Source organism: Chamaea fasciata, unplaced genomic scaffold, assembly GCF_029207755.1.
Source record: "Chamaea fasciata isolate MVZ Bird 193981 ecotype frontalis unplaced genomic scaffold, bChaFas1.0.hap1 SCAF_8, whole genome shotgun sequence".
NCBI lineage: Eukaryota > Metazoa > Chordata > Aves > Passeriformes > Sylviidae > Chamaea > Chamaea fasciata.
The window spans coordinates 767,103-783,899 of record NW_027094093.1 but is presented as its reverse complement, the minus strand read 5'-3'; the positions used below and the strand labels follow the sequence as shown (position 1 = coordinate 783,899).

At 52.4% G+C, this 16,797-nt stretch overlaps 1 protein-coding gene across 18 annotated transcripts in view; it reads left to right on the top strand.

Moving 5' to 3' along the window:
- PCBP3 (poly(rC) binding protein 3) overlaps positions 1-16,797 on the top strand; it is a 52,285-nt gene that overhangs the window by 29,422 nt on the left and 6,066 nt on the right. For 4 of the 18 annotated variants that reach the window (XM_066189337.1, XM_066189338.1, XM_066189336.1 and 1 more), the window contains exons 8-13: positions 485-628; positions 3,021-3,062; positions 7,038-7,116; positions 7,783-7,842; positions 11,031-11,083; positions 13,721-13,890. In XM_066189337.1, coding sequence (XP_066045434.1) covers positions 485-628; positions 3,021-3,062; positions 7,038-7,116; positions 7,783-7,842; positions 11,031-11,083; positions 13,721-13,890 — 548 coding nt within the window. Of the gene's footprint in view, positions 1-484; positions 629-3,020; positions 3,063-7,037; positions 7,117-7,782; positions 7,843-11,030; positions 11,084-13,720; positions 13,891-15,620; positions 16,598-16,797 lie in introns of those variants that run through there. The other 14 variants (XM_066189331.1, XM_066189330.1, XM_066189326.1 and 11 more) reach the window with 14 other exon arrangements.

Below are 16,797 nucleotides of genomic sequence, written 5' to 3'. Positions count from 1 at the left end.
CAACTTGGACGGTGATGGACCGCACCAAGGCCCAAAGGTGATCCTGTTCCAGCAGTGAGGAAGATGAGGGCAGCCAAAGAGCTTGAGCATGGTGCCAGGTCACTCATATGGGCTGTACCTCCCCATCTTGCTGCTTGAGGCTCTCCTCAGGGCGTTCTGAGGAGGGTTCCCGGAGCCTAGAGCAGGCAATGTGGTTTGCGCAGAGCAGAGCAAAGCTGAGGGAGGCAGCGGAGGTCCAGGAGGCTGTCTGGGGGCCTGTGCCTTGGCAGGAGATCTCCCGTGCCCCAGGTTGTCCTTGTTGCCCATGAAACCCCCTCTTTCCCCTGTGTGCTCCTGTCCAGAAACGCGGTGTTGCCTGGTGCGGGTATTGCTGTGGCGGCCCCGGGGGCCGTGCTCCATTAGGTGCTGTCTAATGCTCTTTTTGCCGCCGTTTCAGGAAAGCTGTTCTAATGTTCTCTCTCCCTCTCCTTATCCCTTTTCCTAGTCCCCACCAAAAGGTGCCACCATTCCCTACCGCCCAAAGCCCGCCTCCACCCCTGTCATTTTTGCAGGTGGTCAGGTAAGAGCCGACCCGCTTGCAGCCTCCACTGCCAACCTCAGCCTTTTACTGCAGCACCAGCCGCTGCCCGTTAGTGCACTCAGGTTTCTTGCCTTCTGACTTGCATGGTGTCATCCCATCCGTTGTGTGCCACGGCAGCTGGACTGAAAGCTCTTGGCTTAGCTCCTGTGATGGATGCTTGACAATGAGGAGAAGGGAAGGGCCAGCCTAGGTGTCATCTCTGTGTCAGGGTGTCACACAAAGGAAAGGCTGGAATTTGCTTCACTAGAACCAAGTTCAGTATTTGTTAGTGGTTGAGAAGGAGAGGATTAGAAAAGCACCGTTGAACAAGAGGCTGTCCCTGCTCTCTGGCACCTCCAGCCCATTTAAGAATGCCTTTGTGTAGCTGTAGTTGATCCAAGGTAGGAAGGGTTTGTCGCAGCTGCTCCTCTGCTCAGGGCAGCCCCCATGGAAGAGCTGTGTCCCCCTCCCTGGTGCTTGTCTGGTTTGGGGTGCTGCTTCCCCCTGTGGCAGAGCCTGCACAGTGTCACCCCCGGTGACAGTGCAGCCTTGCAGACACCACGTGCTATTTCCAGCAGCGACCCTTGGAGTGGTTTTTCTTTTATGGGATAACCATCATACGGGTGAGCTGGAGGTTATTCTGAAGACAAAAATCAGCAGAAACAAGAGCAGCTGAGCATGTGGCTGTTTCTAAAGGGGGAACTTGCACCTTTGCTTTCTCCTCCCCATCTCCTCGCCTCACCTGTTGACCGAAGGCCTGCCTGTAGATACTACCATGCTGTGGTGCATCGTATCCAGCAGGGGATGTACCTTCCCAAGAGCTCCAGCAGTCAGGTAGGGCCAGCACCACAAAACCACAGCTTTATGCCACCCAGAGCAGCTCCACATGAGTTACTTCATTTCTTTACAACCATAATAGAAGGACAAACTAGGACTAGGAGCAAAGCCCAGAGCACAGGCTATTTCAGGCTGAATTAGTCATTGCCAGGATCAGGACTGTGTCACTCCATCTGAGCAGCTGTCCTGGAAAAGAGCTTTGAGTCCAGCTGCCTGGTGAACTGATCTTTTCAAAAGGGAGAGTGAGATGGAGGTGGCAGTTCTCCTGCTGTGAATGGTTGGTGTCTTGGACAGAAGTAACATCACAGGAAGAAGCAATTGTCTCTGAAGTGAGAGCTCTTCCCAAGGCTGGGAGCCCTTTGGCTCTGCCCGAGGGGTGGCACGGGGCGGGTGGGCATAGGACAGCTGGAGACAGTGGTGACAGGTGTTTGGGGTGGGATGAGCCTCGACAGGCTGAGGGATGTAGTGACCAGTGGCAGCTGCCAAAGGGACCAGCCCTCCATGGGCAACATCAGAGCTGAGTTGCATCTGTCCAAGACACCTTCCTATCCTTAATTATCTATTTGGCTCAAATTTTCTAATCAAAAAACCAATGGCTAAATGAAACCACCAGGACAGGCAACTCTTCAGCCTCTGTTGTGTCCCCAGTGTGCTGGGATGCTGGTGGGCACTGGGACAGCCATTTTCTCTTTTCCTCCTCCATGGCTGGGGCTTTTCTTCACACAAAGCACTTTGCTCTTTGCAAACAGTGCGGCAAATTTTCAGGAGGTTCCAAGGTTTTTTCCTTTCATTTTTCTTGGCCATCTTTACTCTCCCTTTTCAAAGTGTTCTCCATCTCTTTTGCCATTTCTTTCAGAATCATCTGAATAATGTGTCAACCAGTGAGATACATTTTGCTAGCTGGTTAAGTCCTAAATATTGGGCTCTCTAGTGTCTGACTCTTCACCCACACTGGTGTTTATTTTGGGGTTATTTATAAATAATTGCTACAAAGGATGGGAAAAATGCACAAACCCATTTGCCTGGCAGATACTTGCATGGACTTATCAATTACAGCTGGTGAAAGGCATCGCAGTGCAGGCAGCCCTCAGCTTGATGCCTTTCCAATGCCCCAGCAGAGCACTGGAATATACTGGGTGGATGTAAAGCATCCACTGGGACTCGTGCACCTGGAAATACAGAGAGGCTCACGGAGCTGGCTTGCTTTTTGAGATCACGCTTGGGCAGTGATGTCGCTGCGCACCTGCTACACAGGTAGTTCTGGTTATCAGGGAATCACAGGTTGGAAGGGATGCTAAAGATCATCCACTTCCAACCCTCCTGCCACTGGTACTTATTTTTGTACAGCAAAGACCAGCTGCAGTCTGATATTCCTGCTCCATGCAATGCTGGGACCTGTAAAGAGCTGTTTCTTTCCTTTTGAAAAAGCCAAACTGAGCCCAAGCCCTTGAAGTCAGGTAGCTCAGCATGCTCTAGGTTGGATGGGAGGTGGTACATCTCCTTCCTGCCCCAAGGATTTGGTGCCCCAGGGAACTGAATGTGGCACAGGGGGTCCCAGCAGAGGGATGGAGTTCTCTCCCCATGTCCTGCCAGCCCTGGTAACATCTTTGTTTTTCCTTTACAGGCCTATACAATTCAGGGACAATACGCTATTCCACACCCGGATGTGAGTTTTACCCTAATTTTTCTTATACCCTTTTCTGTCACCTGCATGCTACTGTTAATTCACATAATATTAATATTAGCCAATAATATTAATAGCATATTTTCAAAGTAATTGGCCGTGTGTAGTATCTGTAATACCTCGAGTAGCCTTTTAACCTGTTAGCACTAAACTTTATTACTTCTGAGGACTTGGCCTGATGCTAAATTGTTTGCATTATTCAGTGCTATCCCTTCATTCTGAGATAAATCATACTCTATGCATTTTGTGCCTCAAAATGGTCAAAACAAGAAAAAAAATACTTTCCCTTCTATTTTCCCCCTTGTCTTTAAAATGTTGGTAGACCAAGGGCATATTTATCTGCTGAGTGCTTTGGTGGGGTGGGAAGAAACCAGAGCTCTGGGGTTTTTGTGCTTGAAGCCTGGGCAGGGTTGTGCCTTTCTGAGGGGGTGCTCTTTTGGGTAATGTGGAAATTGGACAAACACCCCCCAACATGTCTCCTAGAGGGATGGGGAAGGTGTGTGCTTCTAAATCTCACCTTGTTGAGGGCTCCTAGAGCAACGTGGTCACCCTGGGTTTGGTGGCTGTCTCACTGCTGTGGGTGGCTGTCACCCATGGCAGGGCAGTGTGGGGACAGCCCCCACTTCTCCTCGGGCTCCTTGGTGCAGAGACAGGAGCTGCTCTGACTAAGGTTTGCTGATGCTGGGATCCCCTGGGCTCCCTCCCATGCCTGTGGAGGGGTCAGGGAGCACTTTTGTGGGGGGACATGTAGGGATCAACAGCTAGAATGCGTGCACCTCAAATAACCAAGGGAAATAGAACATCAGTCTGAAGGATTTCTTTGAGGAAAGCAGCGAAGCTCAGCTTCTGAGGTGGCCATGGCTCTTGGAAAAAGCAGGGACTTTCTAAATGTGTTTCCAAGGGGATAAAATACCCATCAAGTCCCATTGCAAAGGGCCCCTCCTGCTGCGAGGCAGGGGTCCGCAGTGGGGCTGCGGATGTGACAGTGGGTGGAAAACCTTCTCCAGCCATCCCACCCATGGGAAGGAGTTGATGCAGCTCAGCATTCCCCTTTCCAGTGAGTGGATTGGGTAGTAAACCATAGAATTACTTTTTCCATGGTTGAGAAGGTGGCAAGGCTGTTTGATACCACAAATGCCTTCCCCATATGGGAACATTTGGGAGCTGTCGGCTGGACTTTCATTCTAGGAGAAGTGGTTTCACTGGAATTAGAGGAATCCAGGCTTTGGCTTTCCATGTGACACCAGTATATGTGTACTCTGAACTGCCTGCTGTGATGGTTAAGAAATATTCATAATTGAGTCTTTGCTTTTGCTCCATAAGCAGAACAGAACACAACAACCTATGTATTTAAGGTAGATCAATGCAGTCTTTATGCCAGTTTTTATTTTGCAAGTGGTGCCAAGAGCTTAGTGTTTTCCTGGTTTCTATATTCCTCTGATTGTCAGGATTAAAATACATTTGCTGGCTGCACTCCGCCCCACTCCCAATAAATTTCCTGAATAAAGCTGTTGGTACAGGGGCTACTCACTTACTCTCATCCTTACTCTCAGGGTGTTCTTTTAATGGTTGGTCATTTTAAACAATGTTGTGTGCAGAATCCAGTCTAGGATGTGCTTTTAGGGCATTTTAAACACGTTTTGAGTGTCTGTGCTTAGTGGCTGCCTTTTGCAAAGTGGGCAGAATTTTGAATGCCCAGTGTGTGCTCCTCCCTTGATTTTGTCCCCTGGAGAAATGGCCCAGCATAGAGGAAGCTTTGGCTCATGTGGGACTTTAGCGTTGCATGGGTGTTTTTGGCTGTTTGGGATGTGATGTGTAGCTGCCTGCCTTCCCAAAAGCTGCGGAATCATAGAGTCACAGAATGGGTTGGGGTTGGAAGGGCCCTCAAAACTTATGTCACTCCAAACCTCTGTCATGGGCAGGGACACCTTCCACTATCCCAGGCTGGTCCAAGCCCCAAACTGGCCTTGGACACTTCCAGGGATCCAGGGGTAGCCACAGCTTCTCTGGGCACCCTGTGCCACGGCCTCCCCACCCTCACAGGGAAGAATTTCTCCCCAGAATCCTATCTAACCCTGCCCTCTTTCAGTGTGAAGCCACTCTCCCCTGTCCTGTCACTCCAGGCCCTTGTCCAAAGTCCCTCTCCAGCTCTCTTGGAGCCCCTTCAGCCCCTTAGAGCATCTCCGTGACCTCCTCTGGACTCACTCCAACTGATCCATGTCCTTCCTGTGCTGGAGACCCCCGAGCTGGATGCAGTACCTCAGGTACAGTCTCGCCAGAGCAGAGGGGGGCAGTCCCCTCCCTCGACCATGGAAGATGAGCTGGAAGAGATGGACATAGCAGCTTTTACTTTGACACCTGGCTGCAGCCGTCTTCTCTTCTCTCAGGCTTGTTTATTGCTCTAATTGCAGGGGCTGCATAAATGCCACTATCCAAACTATGTCTGGAAGGTCTACTAGGTCAGTATCAGAAAGGATTTTGGTCTGCCCCACTTGGCAAAGCAGGACCCCTGTCCCAGGGCATGGCTGGAGTGCACCAGGCAAACAGGTTTCATCTGGAGTCTTGCCAGCGGGACCAGGTGTCACGAGGAATTCCAGAAACAGGGTGCAGCTGCAGAAAACAGGATAGTTCTGAAGCTGAAAAGCAGTGGATGCTGATGTCAGTGCTCCCTGCAGGAGCAGTGGCATGCCCAGTGTTATCTAGAGACAGCTGTGTTGTGGCAGGAAGGCATCATATCACACCTTTGGCTAAAATAAGCCAAAGACACCCAAAATAAGCGCAGAGATGTGCAGACACCTCTTTCTGTGAAGTGATGAGACCTCTTCCCTGGGGTAGGTGGGTGTCCCCATATTCTTCAGGCAAGACAGGGATCCCTGTCCAGGGATTTGCAGATGTTTCACCCCTTCCTGCTGCCTCCTTCCAGCCTCCCCTAGTGTGTGCAGTCCCCTGGGTCAGCCCTTCCCAGCATTTCCCCCTCACTGCTGCCTGCCAGACCTCCCTGCTCTCCCTCCCCAGCTCTGCTGCAGCAGCGAGGAGGTGTTTGTCTTGTTGTCCCCCAAAAGCATTGAAACTAAAGCTCCTGTCTCCCCATTGCCAGGGATGATGGGCAAAACAAGCAGTTTGAGTTTGGGGGGTGATGCTGTGCTGACAACTCCCTGGAGCACCTGTGAAAGTGGGAGGTGATAAAGAGCCTCTCTCCTGCTCACTGCCAGACTTCAGCCCAGTTTGGTTTGTTTTCTTTTCTTTTCCTGTCTTTTTGGTTTTTTGGTTCGTTTGATTTTATTTTTTTTTTTTTAATTTGGAACAGTAAAACTGAGCACAAAATGTATTCCAAACAAACCAACATCTCTCTATAAAACTACTTCCTGACCAGGCAGCAAAACCTCCCTGGCACAACAAGGGATACAGGGATCTGAAATACCTACTGGTCATGGCTGAACCCATTATTCCCCATATTCCTAACAAGCTGGCATTTAGAAATGCAGTTTATCCATCTCCCAGAGACACTTCCCATCAGAGGCACAGCACAAGAACGTGTGCTGTGGGGACGAGTGGTGACAATGCAGCGCGGGTGGCACAAAGAAGGTCCCCGGGTGCTGGCTGTGATGCCCACCAGCTGGCCCTGTGTCCAGGCAGGGGAGTTGAACTGACACTAAGAATGGGTTTCTTGCTGGTGACGTACTTCAGACCCTGACCAAGCACTTCTGCCAAAGATTTGGACCTCATTGCACTATACCCAGGCCAAGTCCTTTCTGCTAATGTTTTTTGCCATGTCTCACCATGGCTTCCTAGTTTGTATTTTTTCGTTTTGTTTTTTTTTCTATTTTTCAGTTTGTTTTCCTTTCCCCACCCCCCCACCCCCCCCTTCTGTTATAATTTTGTTCTTGCTTTTCGGTGTGACTTGTTGTACTCTATGACAATAACCTTCTTAGCTCTAATGTCCCTCCTACCCCTCAGCAGTTGACCAAGCTCCACCAGTTGGCTATGCAGCAAACCCCCTTTACTCCCCTTGGACAGACCACCCCCGCTTTCCCTGGTACGTACCCACACGCCCTTTCAAGATATCCTTCTCTTACCTGTAGAGTTTCTCTCTCTTTCTAAACTCTTGTTTAATGGAAATGAGCAGGGCAAGTAAGAAGTGGCAATATCCATGGGGAGAGGTTAAGGAGAGGCTTGACGGATGTTGTGGGGGTTACGATGCTCAAGGGCAAGCTCTCAGCCTGGGCTTTCCCAGCAGAAGCCGTGAGCACCGTCCCTCCCTTCCTCCCTCCCTCCACGGAGGAGGCAGCGTCCCCTGCCCCGCGTTGCTCCAGATTCTGGCGGGGCATCCGCCCTTTGCTGGCGGGACATCGGCGCTCTCCCAGCCGGAGTGGCTCGGGCCAGCCGGGGGTGCTGCCTCGGGGCGCTGTGCCGAGCCGGGCAGGACGGCAGCCCCGCAGTGGGAGAGAGTCGTGGCTGGAGGGGGCTGCGCTGACGGGAGGACAGCCGGCCCCGGCGTAGCCCGAGCCTTGTTCTCAAGGCCGGCATGTTTCCGGTGACCTGGGAAGCAGATAGAGCACAGGGGATGGAGGTACTTAAAGTACCGCTTGGAAATTACTTTTCTGACAGTATGTTCATCATATTTTGAGCTTCCTAGATGAAGTGACATTGCTTATCTCCTCGAAGGCAAAAGCATTAAACCTGTTTCTTCTTTGCTCTTCAGGAGAAAAGCTGCCCTTACATTCCTCCGAAGAAGCTCAAAATCTGATGGGCCAGTCATCAGGTAAAACATAAAGCTAGAGGGAAGTAAGCAGGCTTTGGTTGAAATATATTCCGTAAATAAGACTGTGCCATTTTTGTGCTCCGAGAGGAATCATGATATTCGTGGAGAAGACAGCAGGTTGTCTTGGTGGGTAGGGAGAGGTCGGGCAGCATCCTTCTCCTTGGTGCAGCATGTCAGAGGAAAGGTGCCTGGGCTTCGTTGCCTGGCTCTGTAACGTTTGTGTGTAACTGCCACAGAACCACAGAATATCCTGAGCTGGAAGGGACCCACAAGGATCAAAGTCCAGCCCCTGGCCCTGCACAGACACCCCAACAGTCCCACCCTGTGCATCTCTGAGAGCGCTGTTCAAATGCTCCTCGGGCTGTGGCAGCCTTGGTGCCGTGCCCATTCCCTGGGGAGCCTGGGCAGTGCCCAGCACCCTCCGGGGGAAGAACCTTTTCCTGATCTCCAGCCTGACTCTCCCCTGGCACAGCTTCATGCTGTTCCCTCAGCAACTGTCCCTGGGCATGGAGACCAGAGATTGGAAGTGCCCTTCAGGTGTGGTGAGTCTCCCTCAATGCTGTTTGCATGATATTTGCTGTTTGGGAAGGTACCATAATCATCACCCTTATTCCTGCATTTAATTTTGCATAAACTTTGCTCAGAAACAACAGAACAGTGCCTGTGGGAACAGCCATGACATGCAGCTCTAGCCATCTCTGAGCCATTCAGGGTGAGTTGCGATTTTAGTGGGACAGGACCCTGAGGAGCCAAAGCGTGGCTGCAGGTTTGGAGAAATTTTGATCTCAGATGTCCCATGTTCATCCATATGTGAAGAAGAGATTTGTCTTTTGTTTCCTACAATTGCACAGAGGAGCTATCCTGAGACCTGGAGGTTCACAGGCAGGATGAACCAGACCTGGGGCACACAGCCATCCCATGCATGCCTCAAAGGCTTGGGGACAGCACCTAACTATGAAAGCAAGTGTAGCCCAAGCAAATAGACCCCATAAGACTGCAGAAATACAGATATCATGACACTGACCTGTTCAGCCGTGTTTTCTGCATGCCCCCTTTGCCCTTTGCAGTCACCCAAGGCATTAATCCTGCCCTGGCACCCTCGTTACATCCTCAAGGGCTGCTTGTACATATCAGAGAGGGAGGAGATCTGGAATGATGAAATAAACAGTCTCTAGATCATGGAGAAGGATGTGGCCATTCCTCAGAGGCTGTGTGATGCAGGGATGGTGCAGTACCATGGCACCAGGTGTCCCAGGGGCTTTCATCCATGTATCATCCATGTCATCATGGTGTGGGATGGAGGATGTTGGCTCTGAGTCTGAGAAGCTTAGCTTATATTCCCTAAGATCCCTGGATGCCTCAGTGCTGCTTGGAGCCCTCACTGGTGCTCTGCTCCCTTCAGAAGACATTTTCTGCCATACCCAGGCTGCTGCTGAGCTGAGCCTTGTAACACATGGCCAGGGGAGAGGGAGACCCTCACCAGAGGGACATGTCTGCGATAGGTACAGTCCACTTCACCCCACACTGTGAGGAGGCTCAGTGTACAGGCCAGTCCAGATGAAGTGTGTGCTGTAAAGTCAACATTGAGCATTGCCTGTGGTGTAATACCTGAGCAGGAGATGTTTTGTGCAAGTTTTGCCATTAGTATCCCTGGCAGCAGTGAAGGACAGCAGAGGGCTGCCTGCTGGAAGATCTGCATCCTCATTCCCTGCATATCCTCTCCCCTCTTGTGCTCCCAAGTGAAAAATCTGGTGAGGAAGCCTCCTGCAGGCAGATGTCAGCGAGGTGTATCCGGGAAGCCGCATTCACGAAAGCACAGGAAGTACAGTGTCACATAATCATGGAATGGTTTGGGTTGGAAGGGCTCTTGGAGCCCATCTTGTTCCACCCACCTGCCATGGGCAGGGACACCTTCCACTATCCCAGGTTGCTTTAAATCCCACCTACCCTGGCCCTGAACACTTCCAGGAATGGGACAGCCACAGCTTCTTTGGACAACCAGTACCAGGGCCTCCTCACCCTCATTTCCTAACATCCTACGATCATGCATGAGCACATCAGATACCCAGAGCTCCTCTTGGTCTGTGTTGAGGCCCTCCATGGAAATACATGAGGAATTGGGTGCTGCTGCTGTCTTGTTTTGCAGGAGCCCTGCACTTCCAGTCTCCTTGTTCTTCTTCATTCTGCACCTCCTTAACCACCCTCTTTCCATGGCTACAGATCTGGCAGTCTCTTCTGCTCTTACAAGCCTTCATCAGTGGTTTATATCATAAGGATAAGGGGTTTTTTTCCCAATTACTGCAAATCCCTGTCAGGCACCAGACAGCTTCTTTCTTGCAGATTTGGCATGGGATGTCCCTCCTTTGGCACTGAGGTGATTTAATATGGGAAGCCATGGGAGAGGCAGGTTTTTGCCTAGGAGCACTACAGCATGGTGTCCTCTTACCTGTGGAGCTGCACTTCACAGGGTGTCCTGCTGGCTCCAGCCATTCCCACCATGGAGGAGAGAGCTCTCCCTGATCCAGGAGAGAGTGGGAGGAAGTAAGCTGCTGCCTTTGCTCCTCGCTGTGTAATTTTGGAGAGAAGCGGGGTCTGAATACTGCTCATCTTGCATTTTCTTGGGGATAAAAGGGACAGCTGGTCCTGGATCCAGCTAGGTTGCGTGTCTTAGCAGTCTGGCTCAAATTCAGCGTGAGAGTCTGTGGGGCTTAACTTGCAGAGGGCTTGTGCTGCCGGATCCCTCAGGGACACCGATTTTGGGGCACCGAGCTGCTGTCACACCCCAACAGCTCAATGCTGCTGCATCCAGTGAGGGCTGGAGGGTGCATGGACAGCATTCCTGTGCGGCTGGTAGGGGTCCCAGCCAGCATGCTCTCTGCTGCCGTGCGGGAAGGTGTTTCACCCACCTCTCTTTGCTGATGCTGGAACCTTGCACCTTCCTCTGAAGGCATTCCCAGTGGGAGGATGAAGGGTGAGAAGTGAGGCACTCGTGGGATGCAGGGAAGGTGACACCCAGCTCCAGCAGAGTCAGGTAGCAACCGTCTTCCTCCTCCTTGTCCCGGAGTGTGTGTTCCCCTTCCCCTCCCAACCCGGAGCAGGACGCAGCCTTGGCAGTGTTGCAGGAAAGCAGCGGAGCTCCATTGCATTGCCTCTGCCAGCTCTAACCATATTTCCTTGCATCTGCCCAGGTTTGGATGCCAGTCCCCCGGCCAGTACTCATGAACTCACCATTCCCAATGATGTAAGTAAATCCAAGTGCTTCCTTGGCATGTCTGTGTTTTTGTGTGTGTATACACATATATGTTTATATATACATACATTTATCTGTGTGTAAGCTGCAGCCATTTGGTTTTGTTAAATGTATTTAGAGATGCCCCTTCCCCATGTTCCCTCATTCATGTGCAGTCCATTGGGGATCAGCCTGCAGCACAAAGCGCCCATTGGGCTTTACCTCATCAGTAGGTTCCCTAGATACAATCCTTAATGCTCTATTTCCCTTTCCAAGTGAACTCAGTGCTCATGAAACATGCCCAGTTGACAGCACTGGGAAAGGGAGAGAGCTCCAATGCCAGCCCTGATTAAACTCTTAATTGCTTAATCAGGCCGTGGCAGGTCTGAGATGATGTTCCAGCTCAAGGGTAGTGACTGGGTGGGGTGGTGGAGAAGAGGAGTTAAGTAAGTGACATTTCTGATGCCACAAAGTGCCACACGAGTCTGAAGGACAGTGCATTTCAGTACTGCTGGCAGACAGCTGTGGGGTCTGATAGGTGGAAGCTTTGTGGTAGCGTAGGTACTTGACTGGGATATTTGCTGGGAGGAGGCTGGAGCCATGCTAGGCGGGGAGGAGGTGGCATGGAGAGCACGACAGAGCCAGCACCTGGATCCATGAACCTCACTTGCTTCTGGATTGCCTTCTGTGGATTAGGACCCAGTCTGTGCTCAGATCAGGATGAGGGCAAGTGAAGGGATGACATCCAGTCTTTGTTCCCATCTCCATCACTGACAAGCACCTTCAGCCCATCCTCATCAGGAGTCTCTGGATGGGGTCTGGCAGCTGTTGCTCCTTCTTCCTGCTGTTCACCAGCAGCCGGCAGAGCCAGGAAAGGGCAGCTATCCTGGCTGCAGCTGCCGGGCACCTCTGCCAAGACCTCTGTCCCCTGAGAGATGTGGCAGTGCAAGAGCCTGTGAGCACCTGCTGACTGAAACCCTTGGACATGCTTTGCCCTGGGCCAAATCACCACGGGAGGGATCTGCAGAGGAGCCAGTGGGGGCTGATGCCAGACCTGCTCCTGTCCACCGAGCATGTACCCCTCTCCAGGAGGCTGCAGGAAGCTCTGCAAGCACTCCTGAGGTTCCAACAGCCACGTCTGTTGAGCATGGAGGACTGTAGCAATGAAGGCATCTTCAGGAATATAAAGAGATCCCTTGGAAAAGGACTCACATGAGAGGAAAGGATGCCAGGAGACCTCTGAGAACTCAGGAGTGCTTGGAGCATTCACTCGCCAGAGACCCACCTCTCACCAGACCTGGGAGACATTAGATATCATCACCTGCATCTTGAAAAGACTCCTCCTTAGCTCTCCCCACTGTTCTTTCAAAGGCTTTTAAGCACCCACTGCCACCCTCTCAGGAAGCAGGGGGCAGGTCTGGGTTCCTTTAAGAGTCACCAGGCGTGTTTTAGTGGTGTAGCTTGGAGTTGTGCTGCAGTGGAAGGAAATCTGATGATACCCATCTTGCTGCTCCTCTAAATGTCAGGAGAAACTTGAATTGGGTGTGGCTGAGCATCTGCCTGAATAGTTTGGTTCCTCAGGGTTCTACAGCAGATTTTCATTTGCTGAAGCATCTCAGAGTTATTTCTGTGCTGTGAAGACTAGGATGGGCTGAACATCCCCCCACAGACCTTGGGACAGTGGATAGCGTTCCAATGTATATTCAGGTCCATAAGGAATAAACCACCATAGCAGCCCCATGGTCTGACAAAAGGATCAGGGAGTATTTGAAGGAGTAATCATCTCTACTTGTACCGTGCAGAAATCCAGCAGCTGCCAAGATGAACATCCCATGTATAAAATGCCCTTGGAAAAGAGTTCAAATGGCCAAAAAGGGCACGCAGAGCACTTCATGCCTGTGTTGTTCAAGCTGGATATCCCCGTATGTGTTACCAACCTTTGGAGATGCTTTGAGGGAGATGCACAAATGAGGAAAGACCACTGAAGAAATTCAAGCCACTGAGGACCATTGAGGAAATTCAAGGGATGAATAGTTGAGGAAATTCAAGCCTCCAGCTGGCTCTGATTTTTTCACAAGAGTATGAAAGATGCGTCCACCTTTTCTGTGGGTGCCACAGCCGTATGGTGCTCTCCTGTGCCCACTGGCAAGCCACTGGATTGCACCAAAAGAGCTGGAGGGGGTAGCAGAGGAACTGAGGGTGTCCTGGTGGGATAGAAGGAATGTGGGATGAGGTCACTGCACCAGCTGATGAGGGGTCTCCTGGGGTTGGCCTGTCCCCAGGGAAGGCAGCAGGCTTGTTTCCTTCTAGTAACGTGTCCAAATCACCTTTGGGTTTGCTGTGACTGGCAAGGGGATAAGTACTTGCAAAAACACTGACCATGAAAATTATTACTGACTGAAGCCCTCTGAGGTGCTGGGCACCATGTGCAGATAATGGAGATTCTTCCCCACAAGGAGCTCAGCCGGGCAGGTCTCTGGATGTGTCTTTGGAGGACTGTGCTCACACGCTGGTAGGATTCACCCCGGGTTGTCCCTCTCCTGTTTTCATGAGCATTAAGGTCACTCTTGTCCCAGGTGTGCTTGCGTCCTGCCAGTGACTGTCTGAGCTGCTGCTTCTCAGACGTTCCCTCCATGCTTTCTTTCCTAGCTAATAGGCTGCATAATCGGACGCCAAGGGACCAAAATCAATGAAATTCGGCAGATGTCGGGAGCGCAGATCAAAATCGCCAACGCCACGGAAGGGTCATCGGAGCGCCAAATTACCATCACAGGAACCCCTGCAAACATCAGCCTTGCGCAGTACCTCATCAACGCCAGGTGAGACCCCCCGCCGACCTCCACCGCCTCCCACCGTGGTTGATCCTGTCTTGCCAGTGTGCTGGGAGCAACACATGCTCCCGGTGCCATGGGCCAGCAGGGGCTTCCCAAGGCCGGCTGGGATGGATGGTGTCTTGCTGAGACCTCTGAGCAGGGAGCAGACATCTCCAGCAGGACATCTCCCCCCATCTGGCACTTTGGCTGGGGGCCAGGAGCCACCACGCTGCTGGCGGAGTGGCTGCAGGCCGTGCCAGGCACCTGCCCTCCCGCCACCCTCGCTCAAGGATTTTGCTCGTGAGTGGGCAAAGTTGCCACTACCTTTGTCTGTGGAGCAGGTGGGGGACGGGGACAGGAACAGAGCTGAGCCAGTGGCAGGGAGGCATCACTTGGGACCTGCTTGCTGGGATCCCAGCATCGCTTACTGCCTCTTCCACGTGCTTCCAGGCCTCCCAAAGGCTTTCCTCCATTCACTGAAAACAATCAGTCCAATAAACGCAAGACATGGGAACGGCCTGACTGCTTCCTTTTCATCATGAGAAGCTTGGCACTGCAGGACTTCACAGGGGCCGAGGGTTCCCAGCACTGCCGCCGGCTGGGCGGAGACGCAGCCCGTGCCCTGGGGGCCGGAGGCTGGTGAGAGCCTGCGAGGGGAGCGTGCAGGGGAGGCATAGCTGCACAAATGAGCTGGGGACCTGTTCCGTGCAGGCAGCGAGCTCTGTCGAGGGTGCTAACTCAGACCTGTTTGCCTGTGTCTGTGAACTCCTGGGGAGCGAGTTTAAGGGGATGCGGCACCTTCCTGCTAGCTTTGCACCCGCCCGGCAGCGCAACTCAGACGGGCCCATCCACCTAGACAGGACTGATGCCGTGCCAACCCGCCGCCAGCCGCGGATGCGCGCAGGAGGGAGGCTGCTGGCAGGGCCCCGAGGATGGGGGGCTGCTGCTGGCGACTCTGACGCTTGTTGGGGTGTGGGCTGGGAGCACCGGCGAGGTCTGTATTTGCTTTCTCCTCCTTGCACCTAACCCACCCGAGCCCCGACCCGCAGCAGACCCCCGCCATCCCATCCTGCCCCGCTGCCCATGCCCGTGGCACCGCTTCACCTGCTCGGGTGAGGGACGGGGCCAGGCCCCCGCCCGCGGGCATGGCTGAGTGGCTTCCCCGCAGATCCTTGCCACCCCCCCCCTCCCCCTCCCTCGCCCTGAGACAGGAGAGAGAAGGAAAAGAAAAAGAAGCGGCTCTTAGTTGCTGGGAAAGGCTGGCTGAGCTGCCCCCTGTGCAGAGGTCACCTGGTGGGGCAGCAGGATGGGGCTCTCCTCTCCCATAGTTTACAAACCAGAGCAAAACGAAGCAGTCAGGGCAGGTGGCACAGCTGCCTGTCCCCTGCGGGAGGGATGCTGCTGGAAGAGTAGTTGTGCTCTGGGATGACCCCTGCCAGCGCCTCTGGTGGGTGACACCCCTGCCACGACGCGGTGACACTAAAGGACACCACCTGGCCGCAGCAAAGAGAGGGGAAGGCAGCCAGCCATTACGCTGGCTGTGTGCTCCAGCCCCCCGTGCCCTCCACGGGGGACCCCCAGGCCACCCAGTGATGCTCCGCCCACTCCGTCTATGCGGGGTCTGGGCAAGAGGAGGAGCGCTGCCCGGAGGGTCTTCGTTTTCTTTTCTGCTCCGGTGATTAAGCACTTGTTTTTTGTCTCCTCCCCACCCCTCTCTCTGCCCCTGTCTATTCTAGGCTGACGTCTGAGGTCACTGGAATGGGCGCACTCTAATTTCCACCCACCATCCTCCACTCCGCACCACCCGACCCTCTCCAGCCACCGGCACTCCACCCAGCCTGTACTGCCTGTACAGACATTTACCGTCTTCCCTTTGCTTCCACAGATACTCTTTTCTTTACTAACAAATATATATATATATATATATATAAACATGCCCGCGCATATGCACACACTGGAACATTTCTTTACGAGCTCTTTACTCTGTGCTCCCGAGGCTGCTCCCAAACTCTTTGGTTATGGTCCTTGTTTTCAGCATTATGGTGTTAATTCTTCATCTGCTTTTTGGGGACGAGGGAGGGGGGAGGGGGGGTGTTGGTTTCTTTCTCTCACTGACGGGACTTCAAGAGCTGGCGGGGTCTCTTGTGTCAGTCTAGCGTAGCTACCTACACGTTTGAGTTGACATTGGCGGTACTTTCTGTAGCCTATGGACATATGTGATGCCACCCAGAGCTGTGCGTACTTCAGATGACTTAACTTTTCTCACCCTCCTTCCTCTGGTGCTCCCCCTTACTTGCCCTGGCTCACCTTCACCACCTCATGCCCCTGCCCTCAGGGTAAGGGCATACTTTTCACCTGGTGTTATTTGGGAAGCAGAAGCCAAATATGGGTTCAACCCGCAGGCTTCTCTTTTGGAACATGGCATGGTCCAGACAAGCCCTTTTTCCTACTAAACCAAGGCAATCACACACACACATACACACACACACACGCACACACACATTTACACACAAATGCTCTTTTTTTTAAACTAACGGGCACCTGGAAGTAGGAATAACTCAGCTGTATGGGATTCACACCCCCAGGGGCCTTTGAAAGCACTCTTTTGGCAATCCCCCACAAGCAAAACCTTTGGACGATAGCTCAGGACGCTCTGTGAGCAGGCTGTGTTTGTCACTGTTTATGTTCAATAAATGTCTGTGCAGCTCTGGTACTGATGGGCTCCGACTCTTCTTCTCCTGGGTCGCCCTGACAATGCCAGCCCCATCCTTCCCTCTGCATCCTTCCACACCTTTTTAGTTGCTTGGAGGGAAGATGGGAGTTGTATGCAAGAGTTCTCAATTTTTTTGTTATTATCATTGTTATTATTAATACTATTATTATTTGTCATTGCCATCATAATTTTTTTGTTTG